Consider the following 24,966-nt stretch of genomic DNA (forward strand, 5'->3'; position numbering starts at 1 on the left):
ATTAACAAGCTTAATCCTTGATGCTAACAGCTAGTACCGCTACAATCTTTATCCAGTGATTGAGGCCAAGACAAATGCAAATACTCACTCTTACCATCTCACATTCAAATTCATTTTTGTAGTGCCTAGCAGACTGGCTTATTTGCGTTTGCTCCATCAGACTTCCCACTATGTCCTAGCACAGCCCTGTTCATACGTGACCTGTTTGACAGTCTTCCATCAGTTCAATATTTGGGTAAAATTCTAATTTGAAGCCACATTGCTTTCACTTCTACCAATATTCTGCACCTTCTGGTTTCAATCATAAGCTGAGAAAAACCTGATTTCCCCAAGCACTCCTCCTCCCCAGGGCTTCAAACACACGCATGCCACAGAATAGTTAACAGTTAAATATTTTCTTGCCAATATTTTAAGAGTGCAGAAGGTTCCAAATTGCTGGTAAAATAAACAATGCCAGACTGTGAAAACTCCTGCCTGCCATATACTCTGATGTTAACAAGAGTTTCTTTATTACCGTAACCTTTCAGAAGCGAACAAAAATTATTTCTCTACCCTAGTTCTGCCCTCAAGTAAAAGGCAAAGGAGGAAAGCGAACCATGAAAAAGCTGTATGGTAAGATACTGTAAGTTTTCCATCTTACTTCTGTATTTCATTCAGACTTGATGCTGCTGTGAATAAACAAACTTCCAGAAGATCCTAAAAGCATGGGCAAGGATTTTAAGAAGCCAAAAATTTCCTTACACACTTTCCTGAATAACACAGATTAAACCTACATATGGGCCACCGTCCCTCTTGCAAGTACATAATAAACTAGGAAATACAAAAGGGCAAATTTAGGATGCTCTCAATAAGACACATTAATTTTGACTCCTCGGTACATAGCTCTGTCCTCTGGGGCTTTAGCCATGGACTTCCATCGATTACAGGGTCTCTGCCATTTCCTCACTTTTAAAAAATGAAGTCTTCAAATAGCATCTACAAATAGAAGGAACTGCTAGCACTTTTAGCATGAACAAGACAAATGACTATAGAGTTCAGGTGACACCCCCTAAAACCACTGGTCATTCACAGGCCTGCCAGCCTTCTGTTACCTACCAAATATATTTGGAGTTATGGAATCCATCTGAAAACCAATTCAGATCTGTGTTGCTCATTTCACATACACCAAGATTCTATTGACCCCATCTTCCATCCATGATATGCATGCCACTAGCCGAATCTCCCTTTTTATGTGCAGTCATTCTTGTGGCCACAAGGCCATCTGACTAAATTGAAAATCAACATGATGTATGTTTTGCTAGCAACAAATAGAGATCTCTAAAATCAGATACGCTGGTGTTTTGGTCAAATCTTTTAATCTTTTGCATTATTTCTTGTCCTTTGAATATGGAAACAACAACATTCAAGTTCTTATAGAAGTGTAATGATAATTAAGTAGTTAGTATCAACAGAGATACAGCAAGTGTTGTATACAACCTGAAACAGAAAAGAAAGAGACAACAACTGAGAATAGACAAGGGAATAGAAAGAATCTATTGAGATTTCCAAACCAGAATGGAAAACAGAAATACACAGTGTGCCTAGACATGTACAAAAGCATCATATGCCATTGCTTATACTAAAGTAGTAAAAGAAATCAAAGAAGCAAGCAAGCATGAAAGCGAGCATTGGAATTATTTAACATACTGCATTTGCACTTCCTGATCATTACCAATTATTCTACTGTGGGAGTTGTTAGCAAAAGCAGTCAAAAATAAGGGCTTGATAGAGCTGCCAGTTTTATAAATGGATAAAATGGGCCAGAGAATTCAGAAAATGAAGTAACAAAATAAACTGAGTTCTAACAGGAAAGTATAAACATTTGCAACCCACTTACCTAGCCAGGCTACAAGGCACTGTAGTATGTGCATTGTAAACATGAAGACATTGTGTCTGCAGCAGAATTTAAGACTGGGCTTTGAAGGAGTTTGACAATTAAAGTGGCACAGAGGTGCTTGCAGGAGAAGCTGATCAGACTGCCAGCGCTGGCAGATTGCCAACCCACTCCACCAGTATATACTAGAGGCTACTGAAGCAAAAAAACCCACTAGTGGAGACAGTCAGAAGATGTAATGCCACAGTGAGCAACAAGCCAGAGGGATGACCCTTGCAGCAGTTTTCCAAAGACATGTGAGTGATGTCTAGGTCAGAGAGAAAAAAAAGATGAGGCACAAGGATACTAGCAGAGGCAAGTGCTGACGATGGCAAATACGCAACTGGGATTTAGGATGGGAAAGCAATTGTTCAGATAAAGAAATAAAGGAATTGAAGAAGAAAAGAAAGATCTGAAGTTGAAAGAAGCAAAGCCATGAAGACGCTTCAACGTGCAAGGGTGGGTTTGAAGCAAGCAGACAGGAGGACAGATCCTGAGCTTCCATTATGGACCTTTGCAACGGCAGGTTGCTGGATGAGCATATTGAATAAAGGCAGCACGTGACCACTGAATCAGTGAAGCAGCATGCCAGGGATGGAGAGCAGGCACAACTGGCACTGATGGCTGTAAAAGGGTTAGTTGAACATGAAGGAACACAAGGGAAGGGAGAGAGGTGGTGGTGCCAGTCTGATATACAGAAAGGGGTCCTGCAAGGAAACAAAGAGAATTGACAAGAGAGGTAGGAAAAGGTAGAGAGATAAACTGACATCTCTACATGATAAGAAGTAGGAAGGGAGAAGTACGTGACATACTGACAGAGGGGAAATGTAAAAACAGGTGCATGCCCTGAAAAGGGAATCAGATACAAGCTCCAGTGAATTCAGGCATTAGGGTAACACAAAAATGACCAAGGACAAGGAGGGGAAAAACATTCAGAATGGGTGCGATGAATTAAGACCTTAAGTAATTGCTTATATACTGCAAGTAAATGCCAAAATTAAGCATACCTGAAAACAGTAATACAGTCAGCATACCATAGAGCAAAGCAACCAACGGGGAAGTAAATTTTCACTGCACCTGACAAAACAAAAGTGTCAAGCAAGGAAGGCAACCCAGAGAACAGGACCATGCTCTTCTAACAGAATAGCAGGACTGAGAGAGAACAAGACTAGTTACCACAATTGTACAGACATAAGCTTGATGAAGATCCTATTAGATTGAATGCATTGGCTGTCACAGAGAAAACAGAGACAAGAGTTTCTCTTGCACACTGTGCCTCTCTCTCTCCTGGAAATAATCACTCTAGTCCCTAAAGCTGCACTCACATTTTGCTCTCGGAAACAAAGCAATAAAACAAAGTTACTAATCCTTCACCAAAATAAAGGTTAGAGAAGAGATCCCAAGTACCAAACAGACCTCACTTGTGCCCTCTGTGCCCTGTGAAGACAAGTCCAGAATTTGTGCAAAATACAGCATTTCAACCACTCCTTAGTTTAGCCAGAATTACCATTCGGAAGCATTCAGGAGAAGCTGGATGCGTACAGAAAACCAACCAACCTCTCCTTGTCAGGAGCAGTTACCAAACACCATCTGGTACCTGCAACTAGAGCCTCCTGACGAGAAGGGAGGGAACGGCCAGCCACACTACAGGAGGTGGCAGTGGCAGTCGGTGAGCTGGGAGAGCCAACAGCTGGATACTGTTGGAATCAAAGCCACAACACATGGGTGCTGTTGAGTCTGCCAGAGACACGACAAGATGTTGTGCGAGGGGAAGGGAATGGGCAGCCTCTCAAACCCCTGCAGCACCCCTGCACTGTATCAGAACCTTAACTATGCTTATGTTATTGCCTTTCAAGACAGGCAGGCACCAAAAACATAAAGGAAAGTTAAGTTATTCATTCCTGAAGAGGAAGCAGAAGATATCAGTGACATTCTACCGACAGCAAAAAGCACAAGCAACAATATGAGTAAAACGTATTGGGAAAAACACAGTTCTCAATGCTTTCTTTGATTACTCTGATTTAGAAGAGACATTGGTCTTAGTATTTTTCTGTATTTACAAAGGAGCTTAAAAGTGCATTCATGTTTTCACTGCAGCAGCTTAGAGTTGTTAAAAAAAGAATTACAGCCACAACATGAGATACCTTGCTCCCAAGAGCCTCAAAAGGAGACCAGCTGATCTCAGTTGAGGAACTCTGGGGTAAACTACAAAAGGGTAGGAAGCAGATAATGTAAATGTAGCATTACAACACATTACTTAACCCTGCACTGACCGCAGGCAAATCACAAACTGGATCACAAAGCACAGGTAGGAGCCAGGCAACAGGGACAACATAGCTGCGACCCGTCCTGCTGAGCCCGGAGACTGCTGCTGGTGGAACTTTCCTGTTTCCACCATCATCTCTACACTGTCAAAATAAAAATTATGCAGTTGTGGTGAGCAGCAATTGCATTGCTCAACGTTTGAATTTTGGCAACCACACTATGTTCTGGAGAGTTTGAGGAACACGGGGCAGCACTTAACACCTACAAGCACTGCATGACAAAATCGATTTTGGCATGCGAGTCCCACTGGTGCAGAACGTGAGGAATAATGAGAAAGGTATTTCTAGAAAAGGTGCTATAAGGCAGCTTCCAGTGTACTTCTTGCAGGCACCAGGGGGAGGCACAAAACAGACCAAGGATAGTGCCTTACAGTAACAGGATCCAACACATCTGGGAAATTTAAATTGATTTTTTTTATGCCAGACTCTACAGAAAACTGGGGCAAGCCAGTTGAAAAGAACCCAAGCATATTATACCTTGATTTCAACACCAGGTATCCTTGGCATGCCCCAAACATGCCTATATTTCAGACAGCCAGGTGTGTTAGTTCCACAGGCACCGGTTCTAGAACAACTACAATAAAAACAACATGAGAAAGAGACCCCTATTTCAAAACTCCATGACCTGATAAAGCTAAATTTGCATCACCATGCAGACTGTTTGTTCCAGACCTCATTACAGTTGAGATATTTTCAAGGTAACATTCCATACACATGCATTTTCCTGCATATTTAAGTTAAGATTTCCAGAATCAAATTTACTGAATTTACGCTGGAACAGTACCTGATCCTATTATTCATTTATGAAATGACAAGATACTGGAAACTTGCTGTGAACTTCAGAGCTCTTTGAGAAAGGATCAAGGGTTAATGAGCTATTTCTTTTGTGATGTTCTTAAAAATCTAAGTTCAGTTAAAATATATCATACAATGCCTGGTATCCTATTAAACAAAAAAAGCACAAAAAACACAAAGCAATTTTGTATCTCACTACTTTGGCATATTTTTTTGTTTTTTGTTTTTTTAAAAACGGAACACTAGAAACTGGTCAGATTTTATATATTATGTTTTCTAAATAGTCATTAAAAAACTCATAACATTTTTCTCCTTAAAATATCCTAGTAAAGTCATACATTTCAAAATATACATAGACGATTTGAAACTAAAACTTTTCGTCTTTAGTTTAATCCTTTATCTCATATCCCAATCTATTTCCTCAAACAAAATCACTACCTTCTCTATAATATTTTGCTTCAGTACACTTCCTCCATCTCAACTCCCCCCTCCAACGCACTGCCAGAACATTGCACGCACTTTCCTTCTGCCCCAGCTCTGCCCCTGTTCTCCCATGATAATGTAGTTTGTTCTGCACATCCCAAATTGACTCCATGACTTCCCATCAGATTTTAGAGACTGGCCTGAGGACTCCCTTAGTATTCAAGTACAGTAGATTCCCACTGTAGGTGAACCAACTGCAATAGTTCAATTCATACAAAGGTCAAGTTCTATTTTAAAATTCTATCAATTTTACACCCTGTCCTCTCATCTTCTAAAGCCGTTCTAGAATCTTACCTGTATCACTCTGACCATGATTTCTGAGTCTTTAGTTAGAAGCGTCAGACTTCTTGTTCTCCACAGTAAGAATAACATAAACTGAATTGTATCAAGTTTAGGAAGTTTTGTAGCTACTGTAAGGTAAAATGTCATTTTTAATCATATGAAGTCTTCTAATTGCGAAAAGAGTATCAAGACAGAAAATGGTGTTCAAGTTTCACAGAGCTAAATTCTGCTCTCAGTTACACTGATGTGAACCACGTTATTGATTCTGATGGCATTACTTCAGATGTACACCAATGTAACTGAGAGCAAATTATGGGTCACTGTATATAAACAGCTCTAGCTAAAAGTATAACAAAGACTGTATTGTGCTATGCACAGCAGAGCCAATAAACGTATTCAAAAGACACCTAGATGTGTTCCTGGAAAAAAAGGGGGCAGGGGTCTAAGTGGTCTGGTGGGAAAACAGGAAAGTGAGATTAAGATAAATTAAAACAGGTTTGGCACGCTGGGCTCAACAGCCCCTCCTATTCTTATCTCTTTTGCAGCTTTTAGAACATGTATGGTTATAAAATGAATTGTTATTTTGCACTGAAAAAAACCCATATTCATTTCAAAAGCAGAATGCCACCACAACACACGAGACTAACACTGTTAAAACAAGCCTACGACAATTTACAGGTATTTGAATAAAGCCTGATGGGCCTTTCTAAGACAGCATGCGATTTGCACCCAGAAGTATTAGTATGGGGTTCTTGGAGGAGGGGGAGGGGAAAGGGTGTTGGGTTTTTTTGGTGTTGGGTTTTTTTGGGGGGTGGGGTGGAGGGCTGTCTTTTTTTTTTTTTAACCTTATATCTATTGTCTGATTATCAGCTGAAATCCCATTCCAGGGAACTGCAGCATCTACAAGTCCTTCTGATCAACTCTGCAGCTTCATCTAAGGGTATTCAAATACACTCAAACTTATAACAACTGCTTTTATATACACACAGTTACTAAAACACAATACTCAGGTTAGTAAGGTTAATATTCAGGTCACTAAAGACCTCTGTTAGGAAGACAAATAGCAGCAATTTCTAGTACCGACTGAATTCCCCTTACAAACTGATTAGGCAGCTGCCAGTTTGCATAGCATAAATCTATTCACTGCAAGCCACAAGGTGGAGATCTCTGGCAAAGTAGGATCGAAAGGAAGTCTTTTACCCAGCCTAATGTTACTATTAACACTTTGAGCCATTGCATCAAGCCAATTTTTCTGTTTGTTTTTAAAGTTTGATAGAAATGTCACTAGTGGAAAAATTAAGTAAAGAGCACTGGTTAGCCACAGAACTGGACACACCTGGCTGCAAACCCACCAAAAGAAACTGACTTCATTAGTACGAGGGACAGCAGAGTAAAATTTATATCTGAAATATGCCTGCACCAGTAGAATTTGCTGAGGCCACAGGCTCTCTGTGTGTTTTTACAGCTGTGTCAAGTTTTGGTTTCTGACTCTTGCCGACATTCAGGAGTGCTGAAGGAGCTCAGGCTAACAGGTCCCAAAACTTTCTAGCTGAGATTTAGATCTCAGCAATTTTAACAACCAGGTTTTGAAATAATACAAACTCCATTTGGAGTTGGCGCTGATGTAAATTAGTAGTTAAAATGCCTTACATTCTATCACTTTCGGCTCCAATGAACTTGTATATTTAAGAGCAGATGGCATATTTTAATAAACCATCAATATCAATTCAGGAATATAGTATCCATTTTCTGCATCAAGTGTTGGAATTGTTGCTAGATATGGAAACAAGTTGAAGAACTGCAGCTTTGTCTGTCAACAAGTTAAACTAATTGCATCCAACTGGCAATTTCATACAGGTGCTCTGTCACTTATACCACAATACAGGAATGTACCAATTGGAGTTAAATATTGACCTTTGATACCCTGCATGAGAGAAAAGGCAGGGAATGGAACTGCCTAACCTTCTAGGAGCTATGCAGATGATAACTTAGTGCCCTAAAAGTATTCAGTAAAGTTTCTTTTCATTTAACTTACTTCTGAGAAAGGCTCAGATTCTGAAATTTGAAAGCATCAACAGAGGAACATTACTGTCATCTTCTTTTTATCTACTATTCTAATCTTGATATATTTAACTATCTTCTTTTGGAGGTAGAATATATACTGATTGCAGGACTAAATTACTTGAAAATAAATAGCTCTTACACATATTCCTCAATCAGCTCACAAACTCTTTGTCATTACCTCAGCTTCAATTTAAAAGAACCATTAGGGATAAATACACCAAGATTAATAAGTAGAACCTAACACCTAGGGTAACTGCCCTTTACTTATTAATCACTTAAAACTCCTTGCAATTGCTAAAGCTGAGATGTGAGAAAGAGTTCAATCAGGGTACATCTATGTGAAGGGGAGGAAACTAAGTGAAGAAGAGTGAACAAGCGTGGAAGAAACAGGAACTGCCCATGCAGGCCCATGGGTGAAGTGGTATATCAAGCTAGGATCACTAGCACCGAGAAAGGAAAATAAAGCAATGATAAGGAGCAAGGGAACAGCTAACCTCTTCAAACATCAATGCATAAATTATTTTAATCTAACATACAATAAATACTACCAGAAGAGACTAAAAAGTTCATTCATCTTGACAAAATAATGACTGAAAGATTAGAAATAATTAAAAGATGGGGGGGGGGGGGGATCACTAAAAGATTATGAAAGCCCTATGCCTTCACAAACACTATGAGGAAGAGAAGACTCCTAATTTCCACGTTTACAATCATTATGCTTTCCTACACACCCTTAGTGCCTGGTCTAGTTAGCTGTTACCTCAAGAGTTCACGTTCTCTCACAAGGAGTCTCATTAAAATCAATGGGCCTCTGTGCAGCTAAACTATATTAAATATACACACAGATATAACTGTTTTTGAGATCAAGCCTTTAAATGTGTACATACTTTGTTTAAGCATCAGCTATTGCCACATAAAAGCTATGTTAACACTAGGTTACAGTCAAAAATATATTATAGGAATCATATTATTGCAAACTAAGCATGCTCATTATTACATTGCATGATCATTATTACAAACAAAGATTGCAAAATTTAAATTCAAGGATAAACTGAAAAGATGCCTAACCTGCCAAGGCAGAGAATGAATGGCATTCAAACAACTTAAGATCTCCTTACAGTTGCATCATACAGCAACCATACCCTTATAATATGCATGTATTAACATCTGAGGCTCCAGATTGGATGAAAACATAAGGACACTGGTGGGGCTTTTTACACTTTGGGGAATTTGGGGGAGCAATGGAATAGTTCAGTTTGCAGAAACAGAAACCCTGTGCTTCCTTTTACAAAGAACTGACTGTAAGCACTATCTTTTTTTCCCCTTAAAATTTACTGAAAAAATCTCGATACAGGTCTACCTTACACCATGCTTCACTTTTGAGTTCTGCATGGTTGTAAGGGTAGCAAATAGCTCTCTTTGCTTCTCTTTGCTATTTGCTGCTGCTTCAAATTCTGCAAGGAAAACTACAAGATGGCATTTGAGGTTAGTTCATATAAGGCAAAATCGGGGTCAAAAGGAACAGAGAAATAATTTTCTGTTCCAAAGCAGCATTCTCTCTGTGCACAGATGGAATCAAAAGATCCCTGAAGATTTTGGAGGGCTTTGGGATGTGGGGTGTTTGGCTGGGTTTTGGTTTGGGTTTTTTTTTAGCTTTTCAAGAAGAGCAGCTTTTCAAGAAATCTACACATGGAACAAAGATCTGAGCTGTTTCCAGTTCCTACAGAAAGCAGAATCAACCACTGATATGACATGGAAGGCATTGGATAAGGATAAAAACACATCAGCTATTTCATTCAATCTTTTTTTCTCTGGTACTATCATCTCATTTGTCTAGGCTCACTCACACTGCCTTATGGCATCTGACCAGGAAAGTGGAGATTCCCATATTGGAATTTATGTAAACCCATTAATGTAGCAAGAAATTCTAAGATGCCCGAATTTAGATTTAATCTGAAAGAAGATTAAGAGGATGACTTGTCTTTAAAAGCAAGCTTTAAAAGCAAACATAGCAAACCTACGAAATTCCCAACAACTAGGAAAAAAAAGCCATTGCTGATGGAATAACTGAAGTTACACCAGAATCAACACTTTCTAAAACCACATACAAAATGAAAGACCAGAGAGAAACTTCTTGAATTACTAATATGATCACATACCAAATCCACTGGTTAATTCCCTTGTTTGTCACCAATAGGAATACCCTACCAGCCTCTCCCTTGATTACTTGGCTGCAACTAAGACTTGACAATATGCCATTATTGCTATACGAAAACTGTCACTTCTCTAACAGTCTAATTTATTTTAATCACAAACTTCTATTTAATCATTGAACAATTCCTTTCTTTTTCCACAACACAAGAGATCTTTCCCAGCCCTGTTCTCCCACTAGAAGTGCCCTGAACATAGGCATCCTCAACTGTATCAGGGCTCCTGTCACCACTGTGATTACTGGGGTCATGAAAACTATCTCCTACTTCCACTGCTTCTGCACTGCCTTCTCTGAAGACTATCACCAACACAAGGCTGGAGAAATACACTTACAGACTTTAAGGCCAGAAATGACCATTACAACTAACTAGCATAACCTTCCTCAGAACAGGTCAAAAAGATCCAACCTTGTTCTTCCTTCAAACTTGCAAATGAACTATCCTTGGAGCTACTCTCTCCTTACAACGTTTCTTTTGTGATAAAGACTAGGTATACTAAGAATCCAAAATGAAAAATAAACTAGTGACTAGTTATAGTCATGTACAGGAACTTAACAAAAAAACCTTGTCCCTTAACCTTCCTTTTACTCACCATCCTAGATACAGAGAAAACTCAAAGTTCTGCTGGAATTACTTAAGTTGTGGTTATACATTGTGGTTATACACCAGTCATGTTTCTCCCTACCTCAGCTGCTTATTCCTATCCACAAACACCCATTTTGTTATAGCAGCATCCATTTCTGCAATCACATGGCAAACCACGTGGAAAATTAATTACTTTCAGACAAATCAGTATCTTCACCCAGGCCATGGTGCAGTTTCAGAAACAAGGTCGGTAGCTCAATACAACAGGCAGTACAGCTGCAGGAATGAATGGTCAGGAGTAAGGGCTACATATACCAGCTTAAGCTAATAAAGAAATAAACAAGCAGCTGCAGGTTGATTCTTAGGCATTCTTCTAAGATATGCAAAGTTACAAAAGCATTGAAAGATGTGAATCATCAAGATTATCAACACCAAAGATGACTTACCCCCATCACCTTACCACGCTGTTCAACATCCTCCCACATGCAGTGAACTATATAGCGACACATGTATTTTCCTGTGCGACCCTCCTGCTTCATTCGTACCAGACACATCCTGCAAGAACATAAACACCAAGTTCATAGCTTTGAGTTTTTCTTCAAATGTAAAGAGTAAATTAAATATATTTCAGCTCATTTAAGATGTGCAGTAAGTACTGTAAGATACTTACAGTATGCGTTTTTGTGATCAGGAAAAAAACCACATATAAAGTTTTGTTGTTTTTTTTTTTTAAATAAACTACCACAAACTGTTCTATTCTGTACTCAAGAGCTGTATCTGCTGGATTTTGGCCAATCCAGCTATGGAAGAGTGACAGTGGACTCTATTCTGGCTGACAGTACTGTAATCTAGTTAAACAGTACTGCAACCTAAATTCCTCAGCCTTAAGAACATATCACCCCTTGGAGCAGGAACAAATGTCTTTCTAATCCTAGGCTACAAGCCAGCTGCAATTCAGCTTGGTATACTAAAGTGCTGTAAGAGTCCGAACTAGGCAGGCTGTGAAAGCTTAAGCAAGTTACAGACTTCAGCCAAATTCACATTAGCAATGTCCTAAATTATTTCAACTACAGGGGTCTTTGGATACATGTCCAACCACTTGGCAAAACCCCTACACGCAGTACATGCTAGAAGAACTCACAAGTTTGTAAGAGCATTGTGGGATCTTAATGAGGATAACTGGTTGAGTTGTTTTACTTTTTTTTTTAAGCATTAAAGCCACTTGAACTTCATTGCGCTGTTCTGCCTAAAAAATAAATCATCAGAACAAAAATTTTATTTTGCCTCTTTTACATCATCTGTAAACAGCATGAACTGAAATACAGGCTAATCCCTCACTAAGCTAAGAGACCAGTCCCATCACCAGTCCCACCCTCCCTGCCTCGCTAATCAGCTCTGCTCCTGTGTTACGAGTCAGAAGTGCCTGTCCAGGACTGAGTGAGTTACTGCAGATGAGGTGATGCTCAAACACTGGAGCTGAAAGAACTGACTGCTTTGCATAGAGACATGCTACAGGTGGGAAACTGCTCACAGGAAATTCTTCTCACAGCTTATGTAAAAGCAACAGAGCAGAGCTGCTGGAGGCCACTTTGAAGCAGTTGCATACTAACAATAGTGAATGTGCCACAAGAGTTAAGAGGTAAAAATGACAATTTTTATCTGTTCATTTCTTCAGTGGATGTAAGATCTGTGCCTCCCTACAGGCATTAAAAGTATTTGGTGATCTGTGAATGCCAGCTCAACAGGGAGAATCATAAACATTTGAAGCTCGTCTGTTGAGCTGACCTGTAAAAGGACAGATGCCAATCTTCATGATGGATTCTATCTTGTCTACTGATTAGTAAAGGAAAGATATTTTTTAATCTGCAAAGGAAGCAAAACTTATTGCCAGCGATGAGTCACAGACACAAAACAAACTGAAGGTAACAAAAACTGCATTAGTTCTATATTCTTTTTTCTGATTAGAACCATATATTTAAGTCTCATACAAGGGCCATTCAACTGAGACACCAAAATCGAAGGAAGAGAAGCCCATGGACCAGAATCTGATTTCTAGATGGAGAGCTTCTGAAAATGACACCGGCCGTATAAGAGACAGTTCGGGCTCCAACATAAGCCAGGTGGAATGAGGTCAGAAGACTGGAGAGAGGGACTGAGGCATGACAAGCAGACCAGTGATCAAAGGGTGGAGCGACTAAGAGAATCTGGGTAGAGGGTGGGCAGAGAAGGCGAAGGGCAGCAGTCAGCAAAGGGAACACTGGGAAGACTGTGGCAATTTCTGTCTCAGGAAACAGAGCTGTAAGGATTCCCAAGGTTTATACTGTGGCAGTGACAACTCGGTATCTGTCCAACAGCACCACTGTCACAGCAAATAGATGCAATTAAGACAGTATCAAGAAATGAATCCTCATCTTGCTCACAGAAAGATGACAAAGCTTTCTGCTAAAACGGTAGTCCAGAACTCGGAGAACAGCTGTCCACTTACCAGTCCTGCCACAAAACAAATGCACAAAGAGCTTAAAACTTTTGTGCCTTACTTCCACCAGTTTCAAAACCTTTGTTCCTCTTGCGCATTTACATAATTGAACTGTATGAAAAGGTTAATTAGTAAGAGTCACTGTATCCCAAATTTTTACCCACTTTTAACAAGTCAAAAAGACTCAGTTTAAAAGACTAATTTTGGGCTAAGAAAAGCATTTCTATACTTCTCTTGCTGAATACGCAAGCTCGGGGGGGGAAGGTAAGAGTGGCTTGGCAAGAAAATCTCCTCCCAAGCATAAATACTGGTTCTTATCCAGTCTGCCTTCAGTGGTGGTGAAGCAGGAGGAGAGAGCAGTGCACAGACCAACAGCTAACAATTGGTCACTGATGAGCAGGACTGGAGTGGTGTTCAGAGTAAAGCCTGCTACCCATGAAGCCTAAAAGGCAGCTCTGTGTTTGGATGCATAGTGCTGTCACAGAGCTGTTCTGCAGCACCACGAGTGAGATCATGGAATTTTGCAGTTTATTTGAAAATTCGGTAGTTTGTTACTACACCTGCCATCTGAGGTTTAAAAGACACAGACTCTTTAAAGACTATAAACTTTCTAACTAGATCAACATAGTGTGAAACATTTTATCATTTCACTACAGAATCTGTTCTGTAGTTTAGTCAAATACTGACTCATCTTCGTCAAACCATGAAAGCAAAATTATTCCAAACTATCTTTAGAAAGCTGTCTACCTGACACTGGTTGGGTTGGATAATTTATGCTGTATTTAAGTTATGCAGAGAGATTATGTTAGAAGAAAATTATACAAAAGGATGTCTGAAAAGGAACAGGAGCACCTATAACTCGACTCATCTTCAATGAGATGTAGCACCCCACAAGAGCCTCAGCTACAACTGCTTCTGTCGGTATTCCCATAGTGCCAAGAGACTGGCTTAAACAGCAGCAGCGGTAGTCGACACCACCCTGTTGACTGTTGTGAGGTGGCTCAGTACCATGCAATCAAGGTGTGATGACACATTATACTTCTAAGGGCAAAACCCGCTCAGAGCTTCCTGCTATCCCCTGCACCTGGCCACTCATTCCTGCCTCCTCAGTGGCTCCAGAGCAACTATTTCTGGGGCTATGTTATACTTGTTCAGAGAAATTACTCTGGCTTAACAACACAAGTATCAACAGCAATTTTGGAAGGCTTTATTCTCTTTAACCCATTCACGAATGGCCAGCAACTTGGGGGACAGGAGAAGGAAGCTCCTGAATCGACTTTGTCATCAGCTATATGTTGTGACATACACTTCTATGAATAATGGTAACGAACAGAATTCTGAACTCTTCCTAATTTGTATGTTACCCTGTGCTCCAGCCTAGCAAGTTCACCAAGTACTGTATTTACAGCCATGTACAAGTCTTTGCTGGGGCACAAGCTAACAGAACCGAGCCTGGCTGTGCAGTCTTCCTCTCCCCTGGTGCCTTTGCTTAGGCCATGTAGCCCATTCCCTCATGTTAAAGCAGGATCAACTAAATGCCTAAGACACTCCACATAAACTTGTTCTTAAAACCTCTCTCAAGCAAGACTCCTCTGATGTAATTTAAACCCCTTTCTCCCTGCCTCCTCTACCATGAAACACAGAGAGTTTATTCCCTTTCTTCTAAAGCAGCACTTTGCAAAATGGTATGGTATCCTCAGGCTTCTCTCTGCAAATTTGAGAAATCTTTTCCTGCAGGAACTGTTTTCAACATACTTGGTGGTTCTTGTTCTCCTCTGGACTCTCTCAGACTGATCAACACCTCCTCAAGTGCAGATTTCCTTATGAAAAACAAAATGCTCAGATGAATTCTTGCAACAGATCTTTGACTTTTTCAGAACAGGAGTTGTAGCACCACTCTATTTTCAACCTAAATATTTTAGAGATGTCACCATACTTGGTGTGGTGAAAATATGAAGGGAGCTCTAGGTATCTACATGATACATCCTGCACTGTGACATTTCTTAATATGGTCAAAGGCATCTCTTTGGCAGTTTCATAACAGCTCTGGACACAGCCAATACTCCACTTAGACTGCCACTGCATGGGAAAAGGCAAACCCAGCAGTGGAGATGAACAGCTTGAGATTTTCTAAAAGGTGTGGACTTATAAACATAAAGAAAGAGTCCTCCTGACATCAAAGGTGTGAAGTAACAGAAACGGCCTATAAAAACATGATATTCAGGAAAGAATTTTGATAGGTTGATTTTCTAAAGTATAATTTTAGCACTGCATTGGAAGGCACTGGAGTGTACCTAAAGGAACATTATCTTGAAAGAAGATAGCAAAAGCAGAGGCTAAACACGAGAGCCTGAATTTCCCCCCTTTCTGACTGGAGGTAAGTAGGAAAACTCTATTCATAGACAAGAAGAATAAGAGACAGAGATTCAGAATCTGTTACAGACCAGAATCTGTAACACAAGAACATATGCTATGACAAGCACCTTAAGTGTATAAAAGGTGGGATGCAAAAAGCACAGAAACAGTTGACTAGAACGTGATGGGCAATGACAACAGCCAAAAAGGAGGCGGGGTTTACCAAACTAGGAAAAATTCTCATCTTCTCCAGCTCCAGAAGACACACTAAATCAGTTGAAACTAAAACTCTGAAGAAGAGGGAAGAAGTAAGTACACCAGAAAGTGATCTAGACTGCATTGCCAAAGTGGAACAGGAACACTTTAACAGATGGTGATCAGAATCTACATGGTCAGGTCATTGGCCACCAGATCAGGAAGGTTTCTAGCCTCTGAGGCAAAAGGTCCAGCAGGAAAGACAGAGGTATTGGAGCCTTCAGACAGGGGTAGGATGTCCTTGACCTTGCCAGAGCTAGCAGAATCAATAATATGCTGCTCCCACTTTACTGAGATCAAACTGATTAAAGAAAGGAGAATCACAGAGAACATAGCAATAAACCTGACTGTGAAAGCAAAATCATGTCATGACAGGATCCTGGTCACTGAGCTAATCACAAGGAAAGCCTGCAGCATTTCCCAATGACCCAGGTAGTGAGCAGTGCTTCTCTGTATCCTGGAATATCAAACTGAATCTCTCATTTGTGGTCCAGAATGACAGCACTCCTTAGGTCAAGCTGCCAGGAACACAGAGGAGCCAGGCACATAAACCTTGGAAAAATTAACCTTTAGTGCTAACCTCCACACCTGTATTTCCATTGCTGTCATACGAAGTAGAGGGGTTTGGTTCCTTCCCGCTTGTGTAGTATATTGCTGTCAACCTGTCCACCATATCTTAAATGTAAGAGTACTTCAATTTCCCTCATTAAATGTCTCCTTAACATCACCGGCTCAAAGTGTGGCAACTCTTGGCCTTCTCCAATGTAGCTTTGATCTAAGAATATGTGTCTATCCCATACTAGTTTCATCTCTATCATAGTCCCCTTGTTTATTTTTATGCCTGTCATGAAAGAAGATTATGTATCTTGAATTTGCTGCTGTGTATCACGGGGTACATTTTCCTGTCAATGCCAAATCAAGATGATGTGAAAAAAAGTATGTTCTTTGCAGATTCATGTTACCCCTCTTTGTTTTTCCCCAGATACAAACGGTTTGGTTTCAAATATTTATTGCAGTAGTTTTCCAAATATCAATATGAATGATTAGCTTATCAATTGTTAAAGCCTTTTTTCCACAGGAAACAGTAAGAAATAAATAAACTGCAAATCTCAAGGGTCTTTCTTACTTGATTCCACTGATTTCATTAACTGATTATAATTTCAATGGTTCTGCTAATTTATTCATTCTTTAGTGAAATGAGCTGCCCCATCTTTCAATATATTGAGGAGACAGGAAATTAAAAGGAGCGAAGGGGAAAAAAAGGAGGCAAGGAAATAAGGGGCCTATGCTTAAGTGCAGCTATTTCAGTACAAACTTCCTTTCAGCCTTTGGATAGCTGAACCTAAGTCTATGGACTTCAGTTTCCTGAAAGATCTGGCACTTAACAAAAATTACTGTACTCCCTTGTGCATCCCTCTGACCTTTACAAGTATGTAATGCTAGATGAAAACCTGATTTTTTTGGCTACTATTTTCACAAATGAAAAAAGGAAAAAACTTAATGTTTAAGGTGTTAAATATTTTTACGTGCAGCCAAGCTGGCATTCACCAACCTGCACGTACGTTACAGAGGTGCAAGAATAAATGCCAATGCTATAATTTGTTAAATGCTTCTGACAAGCAGCAACTTCAATCACCACAAATTCTCCCAATTTAAACCACTTTTACATAAATTTAAACTTTTCCTAAAACACCCAAGTAAGATTTTTCCACATAGGCTGAGCAAGTCTTTTAGAAAACTCATGGTAAAGATCATTCCACCACTGAGGAATTCAGAAATGTAGAAGATGTTAGCTTCTCTATGGGACTTTTTGTGCTTTAATAGAAAACTGCTAAAATGCAGTAATTAGTAAATTGAATATAACCACTATTATCAATAACCATGGAGCCTACTTTTTCTCACATTAAAATACATATCACTATTTCCTGAAAATAGTTATATTACTATTTTACTTTTCACTTACCAGACATGAAGCTGGGCTACTAGAAACCATGAATTCAAAGTATCAGGCATTTGGCACCCTTGATGAGAGGAGGGGGGAAAAAAAAAGAAAAAAAAAAAACACAAAACCAAAACTAAATATTAATGTGAATTTCATCATGTTTTGCACCTAACAGAAATCCACTACACCAAAATCTAAATACATTTTAGTAATTTAATTTCTGGCCCTAAACAGTACATACATATCAGAAAAAAACATAATTTACTGTCACACTTGTGCTTAAACATGCAGCCACAGGACCCTGTAGATTCCGAAAGATTTCATGTGTTTGAACTCACTTAGATAACACTAAGTGGGGAGGGCGGGAGAGGGAATCCAAAATGGAGAATTAGACAAACATGTGGCTTCTAGCTCAGGACGTCCCAAAGCAGTAGAGAGTAACAGGGAAGTATCAACAGATGCTTTGCTCCATTCTTATACTCTTCCTTTAATATGTGCTGTTGCCTCCTGCCAGGGACAGGATACTGTGCTAGCTGGGTCTTTGCTCTGACTCTGCTGTTTTGATTTACTACACGGCTGTACAACCCACAGCACTGAGCGTACCCTGCCTCTAGCCATTCTACATTAGGATTAAAACCACCAACCATCCCTAGAAACAATTTCTGATTCTAGATTTAGCTCTACTCCAATAGCCACTAGGTTTCCCAGGGATGGTTTGTCCACATGGATGTTCACACTATGGATCTGCACATGCTGTTAGGATGCGAGGCTGGAGATTTAGGCTATGTGGCACAGAAACCATATTCCTCTTCCTCATGCTTGAAAAGCATGGACCTATGGGTTATGTGGACATTAAGTCCTTCAGTTCCTGTCAATCTTAAACCTTCCTCCTAGGAAGCCACCTCTACATCTGTTTCCTGGAGAAGTTTTTACGAGGAGCACCTAATGAGAAGGATCTGACACAGTCACCTTTGCCTACCCAGCACGTGGTCTTGTCTTCCGGACTGTTCAAACCTAGCTGTAAGAAGGCCAGACAGTATTCAGAAATGGACTCTCCAGTCAGATGTGCCCCAAGGAAGTCAACCTTATCTTTTCTGTGTTGAATATATTCCTTCCTGACTCCTATACTTCTCGGCTCTCAAGTATTACCAAGGAGATTCACCTGGATCATGAAGCAATACTCTTCACAGCCTCTTTCTTTTTATATGCCAACTATGGTCAGGCAACCACCAGAAGAACCAAGCAAATCATCACTATTCCTCCCTCCTCAGGGAGGTGACTCCATCAGTGCCTAGGAGGTGCCAAGCTTCAGCATCAGTGCCCATACATTACCTATGCCACCTCTAAGACATAAACATACTCTTTATACTAAGACACTAACAGTCTGTTTGGACATTAAACACAAGTTTCCCTCACCCTTCTCCCCTTTTGGCGCTCTCATTCCTATTAGAAACAGTTCATGTGCCTAGAAATGACTACTTTGACCTAAAGGCATGCCAAGACATCTCTAATCAGGGCAAGAGTACACAATGCTTGCATTAATCAAACCACTTCATTAAATGAAGGTTCCGCGGGCAAGATTCAGAGTAAAACACTTAGTTCAACAGACAGAGGTTTCTGAAGTAGAAGTTACCATGTACCAGTCTCCCACCACAGCAATCACTCTTCAGTGGAAAGCAAAGGTCACACCTCTACTACTGGAAATAAAGTTTTTAAAGACCTACTCAGTACCCAGGAGGGAAGAATTTTTTCTCTAACTTTCCAAGTGTTGCACTTCTATTTTTATAATTCATTTTTTAACTCCTATATTAGGACAATCTACATCATAAATTTAAAGGAGGGATGACTCCTTTAAAGCAACAAGCTTGCCCTCAGATATCAGCTTTTTAGAAAGAAGGCAATTCTGAGATTTAGGGGCTTGGAACACCTTATTCTGGGAAACTAACTGGGGAGAAAGATCCATCCTACAATTAAACAGAAAATTATTCCTTTCAGAATACAGTTAGATACAGAAAAAATGTCTGATGGTAAAGCTACATATGAAATTACTGTGACTATTATCAGCTGGGGAATAAATCTATTCTGTCCACAGAACACATCCTGTTCATGTGTCCACATACGATAAGACATATGGATGCTCAGGATTATGAGGACCTACCTCTTCCTCCAGTCATATTCTGCACTTAAAATTCACCAGGTAAGGGATGCAAAACTTGAACATAGCCTTTCTTTCATGATAGATCATCTTTGCCACTACCACAATTTTAGGAAGGACGCAATGGGATAATATCCCCACATCCTGAAAAAAGCCAGGGGCACTATGTCAGGGTTCCCCTGAGCATGACAGAGAGCAGCAAGTGCCTATAAGGCACCTGATGGGCTAAGGCAGACAGAATCCAGAGTCCTGTAGGTAAACTCCAGCCCTTTCGAGCTGCTGGGTAGCCCCACTACGAGCCATCTGAAAGGCTGTTTTGATAGGGCCAGCTCTTTACTACTGCAGCTGCATGACAGGGGAGCAATTAACAGTATTAACAGTTCAAGATGAATTCAAGGTAACCCTACACTCCATGTTCATCAGACAAACTTCAGCTCAGCTCTCAGTATCACCTACTTGGTCCTAAAAGCTGTTCTGACCTTTCAAGTGTTAAGGCTAGGCATGAAACACTCTCCTCACAGGTGGCTACCTCCTTCATTTTGTTAGAACTACCCAAGCTCTGCAAACTTTGTGCACAGAAAGCCTGGCACCACTTAATCTTGCTATTTCCTCTACTACTTCTCTGTTCTCCTTTAAACAAGAAACAGCTGAAGTCCTAAAACAGCTCCACTTCTCATATAAGCAGCACAGTACAGACATTTGGGATGTAGGCTCTAAAGCAGAGTTCCCAAAGTTTTGTGCATGGATGATCACAAAACAAAGAGACAACAGAATGGCAGGTATAATAAAATTAACTGCAGTATAATACTAGAGAGTCAATTAAAACACCTCATTTATATACTACAGAGGCCTCATGACTTGCATATCCATAGTCCATATTTTGGGAACTGCTGTTCTACAGCATAATACAGAGAAAGACCGTTCACAGGGCTCATATTGCATAAGAGAAAGTCTCAGAAATTTCACTAGGTATCAACAGAAATGCACTGAGATAGCAAGATAGCCTACAAGACATGAAATGCCATCATTGTCCTAGTCCTCAACACCATACTATCCAGTCTGTACACTCTATGTCACCTCTGTCAGAGAACTGCCTGACAAAATCCACATACCAATCCAAGTTCCATAAGGTCACACTGCAGTTGTTATTCATGCCACAACATAACCACATCACAAAAGCACGCCCAGAAACACTGAAGAGGGCTCTATGAAGAACTGGTTCTGATCACAAAGGGTTAATGAGCCCACAAATGGTTTTACACATGCATGGATGTACGGTTTCCAAGGCCAGCTCAGTACGTTAACAACTCTAACAAACGGCAGAGAAAAAGCTAATAAGCTCTCCAGAGACAAGAGCTGACTCTATGCAGTTCACTTGGATATCTCAACACCATGGAACTAGAGCCAGAAGTGCTGGAGGCAGCAAAGCATAAATACACCACTAGGTCTAGAAGTCAGCTTTGGCTCAGGCAGACCTGAGCTGGGTCCCATGCAACACCATTACTACTCTTAGGGTTCCTAAGCAGTGCAATTCATCATGTGGGTGTCCAGCACCAACATCAGCATAGTCTCAGGCACACCTGCACTTGCTCCATCACCTTAAAAGTTAGTTGCTTCCTGTTCCTACTAGTCCCCCAGGCTGCTCTTTTGGGAGTGAGCTGCAGTCCTGGCTTAAGCAATGCCCATCTTTATTTGAAAAAGGAGCAATTCAGAACAGAAAAAAACAGCTCCTGACTGACCTAGTTTGATGAAGACATGGTGAATTGAACTGAAAGTTGGGTATCTTGCTTCATGCCATGTTCCCCTATCTTAATCATATACTCCTCACCACCTACTTTATGCCACAGCTGCTGTCCATCAGACCCTTCCATGTGCCACTTTAATTCACTAACACAGCAAATCAGTAAGTCAGTAAAAAACTAGGCCGTTTTCTTTCAGTGACCTAAACAGTTCACCAGAGGACATGATAATTGTCCAGTCCAGAACACAGGCAGAGGAAGATGTAGAAGTGAGCCTTTTCCCTTTGGACACTATGTTGACTCAGCTGCCCATGGAACCACAGCCTAAAGCTTCTTCATTAACAAAATCAATTTAAAAGGTTCCCGCCCACCCCACAAGTCTGTGTTTTGGGGGAACTACTTTTTAAACGTGGATCACATGCCTGTTAAAATTTTAGAGCTAATCCCCCAAACAGCTGCAGCTGTAAGTAGATAGAAGTAACAGAATCTTCTTATATCTGTTTTTGTATGAAAGCAATGATTTCTTTGGAGCCACAACCATAGACCCCAACACCACAGACATTTTTATAACACCAACGGGTGCATCATGCACCCTGTCAATCTCAACAAAACAAACTATCTTGTACCTTATATAACAATGGTCTCAAGTCAATGTAAACATAGGTTTCCCTGGGTGTAAATTCAGAGATGGACTGGCTACAACTTGCACTACAGAGCAAAAAGACAAAAGGAGCAACGAGGACATTCTGAAGAAAATGGTGACATTTGAAGGAAAGGCTGCCTGCTGTTCGTGATATGTTTAAAGTGAGGGGGAGCTCTGGGAATTTTCTCTTTAAAACAGTAAGACAATATCAAGAATACAACTGAAGTAATTTTACTCAGTATTGAGCCTGAAAATTTGTACCAGTATCTTTTTCACAGATATGTTCTGAAATTCCTTTAAATTTTAATCTAGGGCAACATTTATATATCTTTGTACAATTAACCTGTTAAACAGAGATAGTGAAACACCAGTTAAAAATAGCAAAGCCTCTATTTGAGAGGCAAATATGACAAACAGAAGAGAACTTATCTGAGAAAGCCTGAGAGGGCACACAGCTGGGGAGAGGTGTGTGCACAGGAAAAATGAGGTTCCAGTTTTTTCATCACTAATGATGAATCCTACTGCTCACAGAGTTCTCTCACTCCTGCAACCACTGAAACCACATCAGAGTTTTGGAAAACCTTCTGAAAGCCATTGGAAAAATCTTGCAGCAGCAACACCATGTACCCAACCACCCTCAATAAGCTCTGCACTAGATGAACACACAAAGATGTCCCTTCAGCTAAGCTCTCAAGAGGCGGCAGCAGCAGCCCCGACCTGTGCTGGTGCGTTGTAAAGCCATAAGAAAGCATTTGGTAGCTCAGGAATTCAGGTGACAGGCCAGATCCAGGCATTAGGTTTACTACCAGCTAAATCACACTGACATAGGAAATAATTCACATAAGAATAAAATATTACTGAAGCTTACGTAAGTCTCAAAAACACATCTTCCCCATTCACCACACCAGATTTGACACTAATAAAAGCAACAACAGATTTTTTAGCTAATAGCTAAAAAACTGTGTGCAACATGGAAAAGCCATCCCAGTTCAAACCAGTATTATTCCTACATACTTAAAGGAGGGACTTGTGTCTGTTCTAGTCATTCTCTCTACCCAGTCAAGAGATGTGTCCTGGTTTCATGCTGTCATGGTCAGTAAAACGTAGAGAGTCTCTAAGTTCTAGTCAAACCTGTCTCAGCCATGAGGAAGAGAGACAGGTAGGACACTGTGATTTAACTGACCCTGTATCATAAACACAGTTGTGCATCAGTGGATGGGGATGGTTCTCATACCTGCATCCTAGTTATACTGGACCTTCCCACAACTGGTCATGGGACAGGGTAGGACACAGAGACCATCTGACCACAGTAAAAAGGGAAGAGATATCTGGATTCTTAGTTTATCCCACCCTTGGTAATAAAAAAGGCAATAGCCTTCAAAGTCCAGGATATTCTGGGTTTTACCTATCCCACCCTTGTTCTTGTTCTCCATTGCAACAGGCAAAATGTAACAATCCCAGACTCCAGAGTCTGCCCTTGAACCCTTGCCACTTCAGAGCTTAAGGCAATGCTGTAGTACAGTCGGCTTCTAGTTGACCACACACAGTTAGGGTCTGACAAGTCTTTTTGCTGTCATATTTACTGGTATAAATATATCTAATGAATTTTCATCAGAAGTTCTCTCACCAGGGCAGTAGTCCAAATACCATCAAGTCCATTACTTACTGTTAAAAAATTCCTCATAGTCAGTTTTCTCCACACAACACGTGTACATGCGCAAAGCTGCTACCTTGATTTTCTAAAGAAAAAGAAAAGACAATGCTTAAGGTATTCATCATGAGAGCTAGTGAAGGCTACTGTGTTTGTTAAATACATACACTATCATTTTCTGAAAAGACTTCTTTTGAGAATCACAATCACTTGAGATTTTCAGGAGCACATTAAACTACATCTCCCAGGAATGACACAATCTTGCCTTGAGGCAAAAAATGATTAAATGGCTTCTTGAATACCCTTCCAAATCTAGTTTAATATAATACTGTCATTACAGAAAAAGCAAGTGACATACCAGCCGTCCCAAAAATATCTTCTTTTCCTACAGAAATGAAAATTGACCAACTAAGCTTCAGCAGGGAGAAAGAAATCCCAAATGATGAATGACATGAGGTATATTCAGGTGCTTCGGCACTTCTAATTTTGTTCTTGGCCTGGCATTGCACCAGAAACACCTTTAGTGCATCATCTATAGCAAAGATACATGTGCTGAAGCTTCAAAGAACACAATAACTGATAGCAAAGATCTTAAAGAGAAGAGCTGTCAGCCATTCCTGTTCACTAACATCAAGGGGAGAAAAATAAAAAAAATTTGAAAACTCCAGAGCCCACTCCCCTACCTAAGCCAGGAAGCAGCACTGGGTTTGGGTTGTTTCGTTGTGTTTTTTTCTTTGTCTTTTTTTTTTTATTTTTAGTGACATATACTAGGGATCATCTCAGTGCTCACTATAATACAGAGATGAGCACTATGCCTGCCAAATGGCACTTCAAATTACCAAAGTAATTATTTGTCTCTCCTCCAACCAAAAGAAAAATAAGAAAGTTGCAACTGATCTCCTGCTGAAACACAGGAGCCATTATTTTTCTTATTTGATAATCTCAGGCTTCTGTCAAAAATCAAGTATACATCTAAACTTCTTGCAGTAAAATAATTTACACTGCTTACTGGAGTTCTGAAGGTTTCCTTTTTAAAGGAAATGCTGCCTGGCCTGGGAGTAGAGATCTCCCCGGTGAAAGCCACTGCCCCAGACC

General features: G+C 40.2%; 1 protein-coding gene across 2 annotated transcripts in view; it reads right to left on the minus strand.

Moving 5' to 3' along the window:
* Window positions 1–24,966, minus strand: part of UQCC1 (ubiquinol-cytochrome c reductase complex assembly factor 1) — a 48,523-nt gene that overhangs the window by 12,477 nt on the left and 11,080 nt on the right. For both annotated transcript variants that reach the window (XM_072879287.1, XM_072879288.1), the window contains exons 5-7: window positions 23,887–23,959; window positions 17,705–17,762; window positions 11,102–11,210 (exon numbers count right to left, since the gene is read on the minus strand). In XM_072879287.1, coding sequence (XP_072735388.1) covers window positions 11,102–11,210; window positions 17,705–17,762; window positions 23,887–23,959 — 240 coding nt within the window. The remainder of the gene's footprint in view (window positions 1–11,101; window positions 11,211–17,704; window positions 17,763–23,886; window positions 23,960–24,966) is intronic.

The sequence above is a fragment of the Ciconia boyciana genome, chromosome 14 (genome assembly GCF_034638445.1).
Source record: "Ciconia boyciana chromosome 14, ASM3463844v1, whole genome shotgun sequence".
Lineage (NCBI taxonomy): Eukaryota > Metazoa > Chordata > Aves > Ciconiiformes > Ciconiidae > Ciconia > Ciconia boyciana.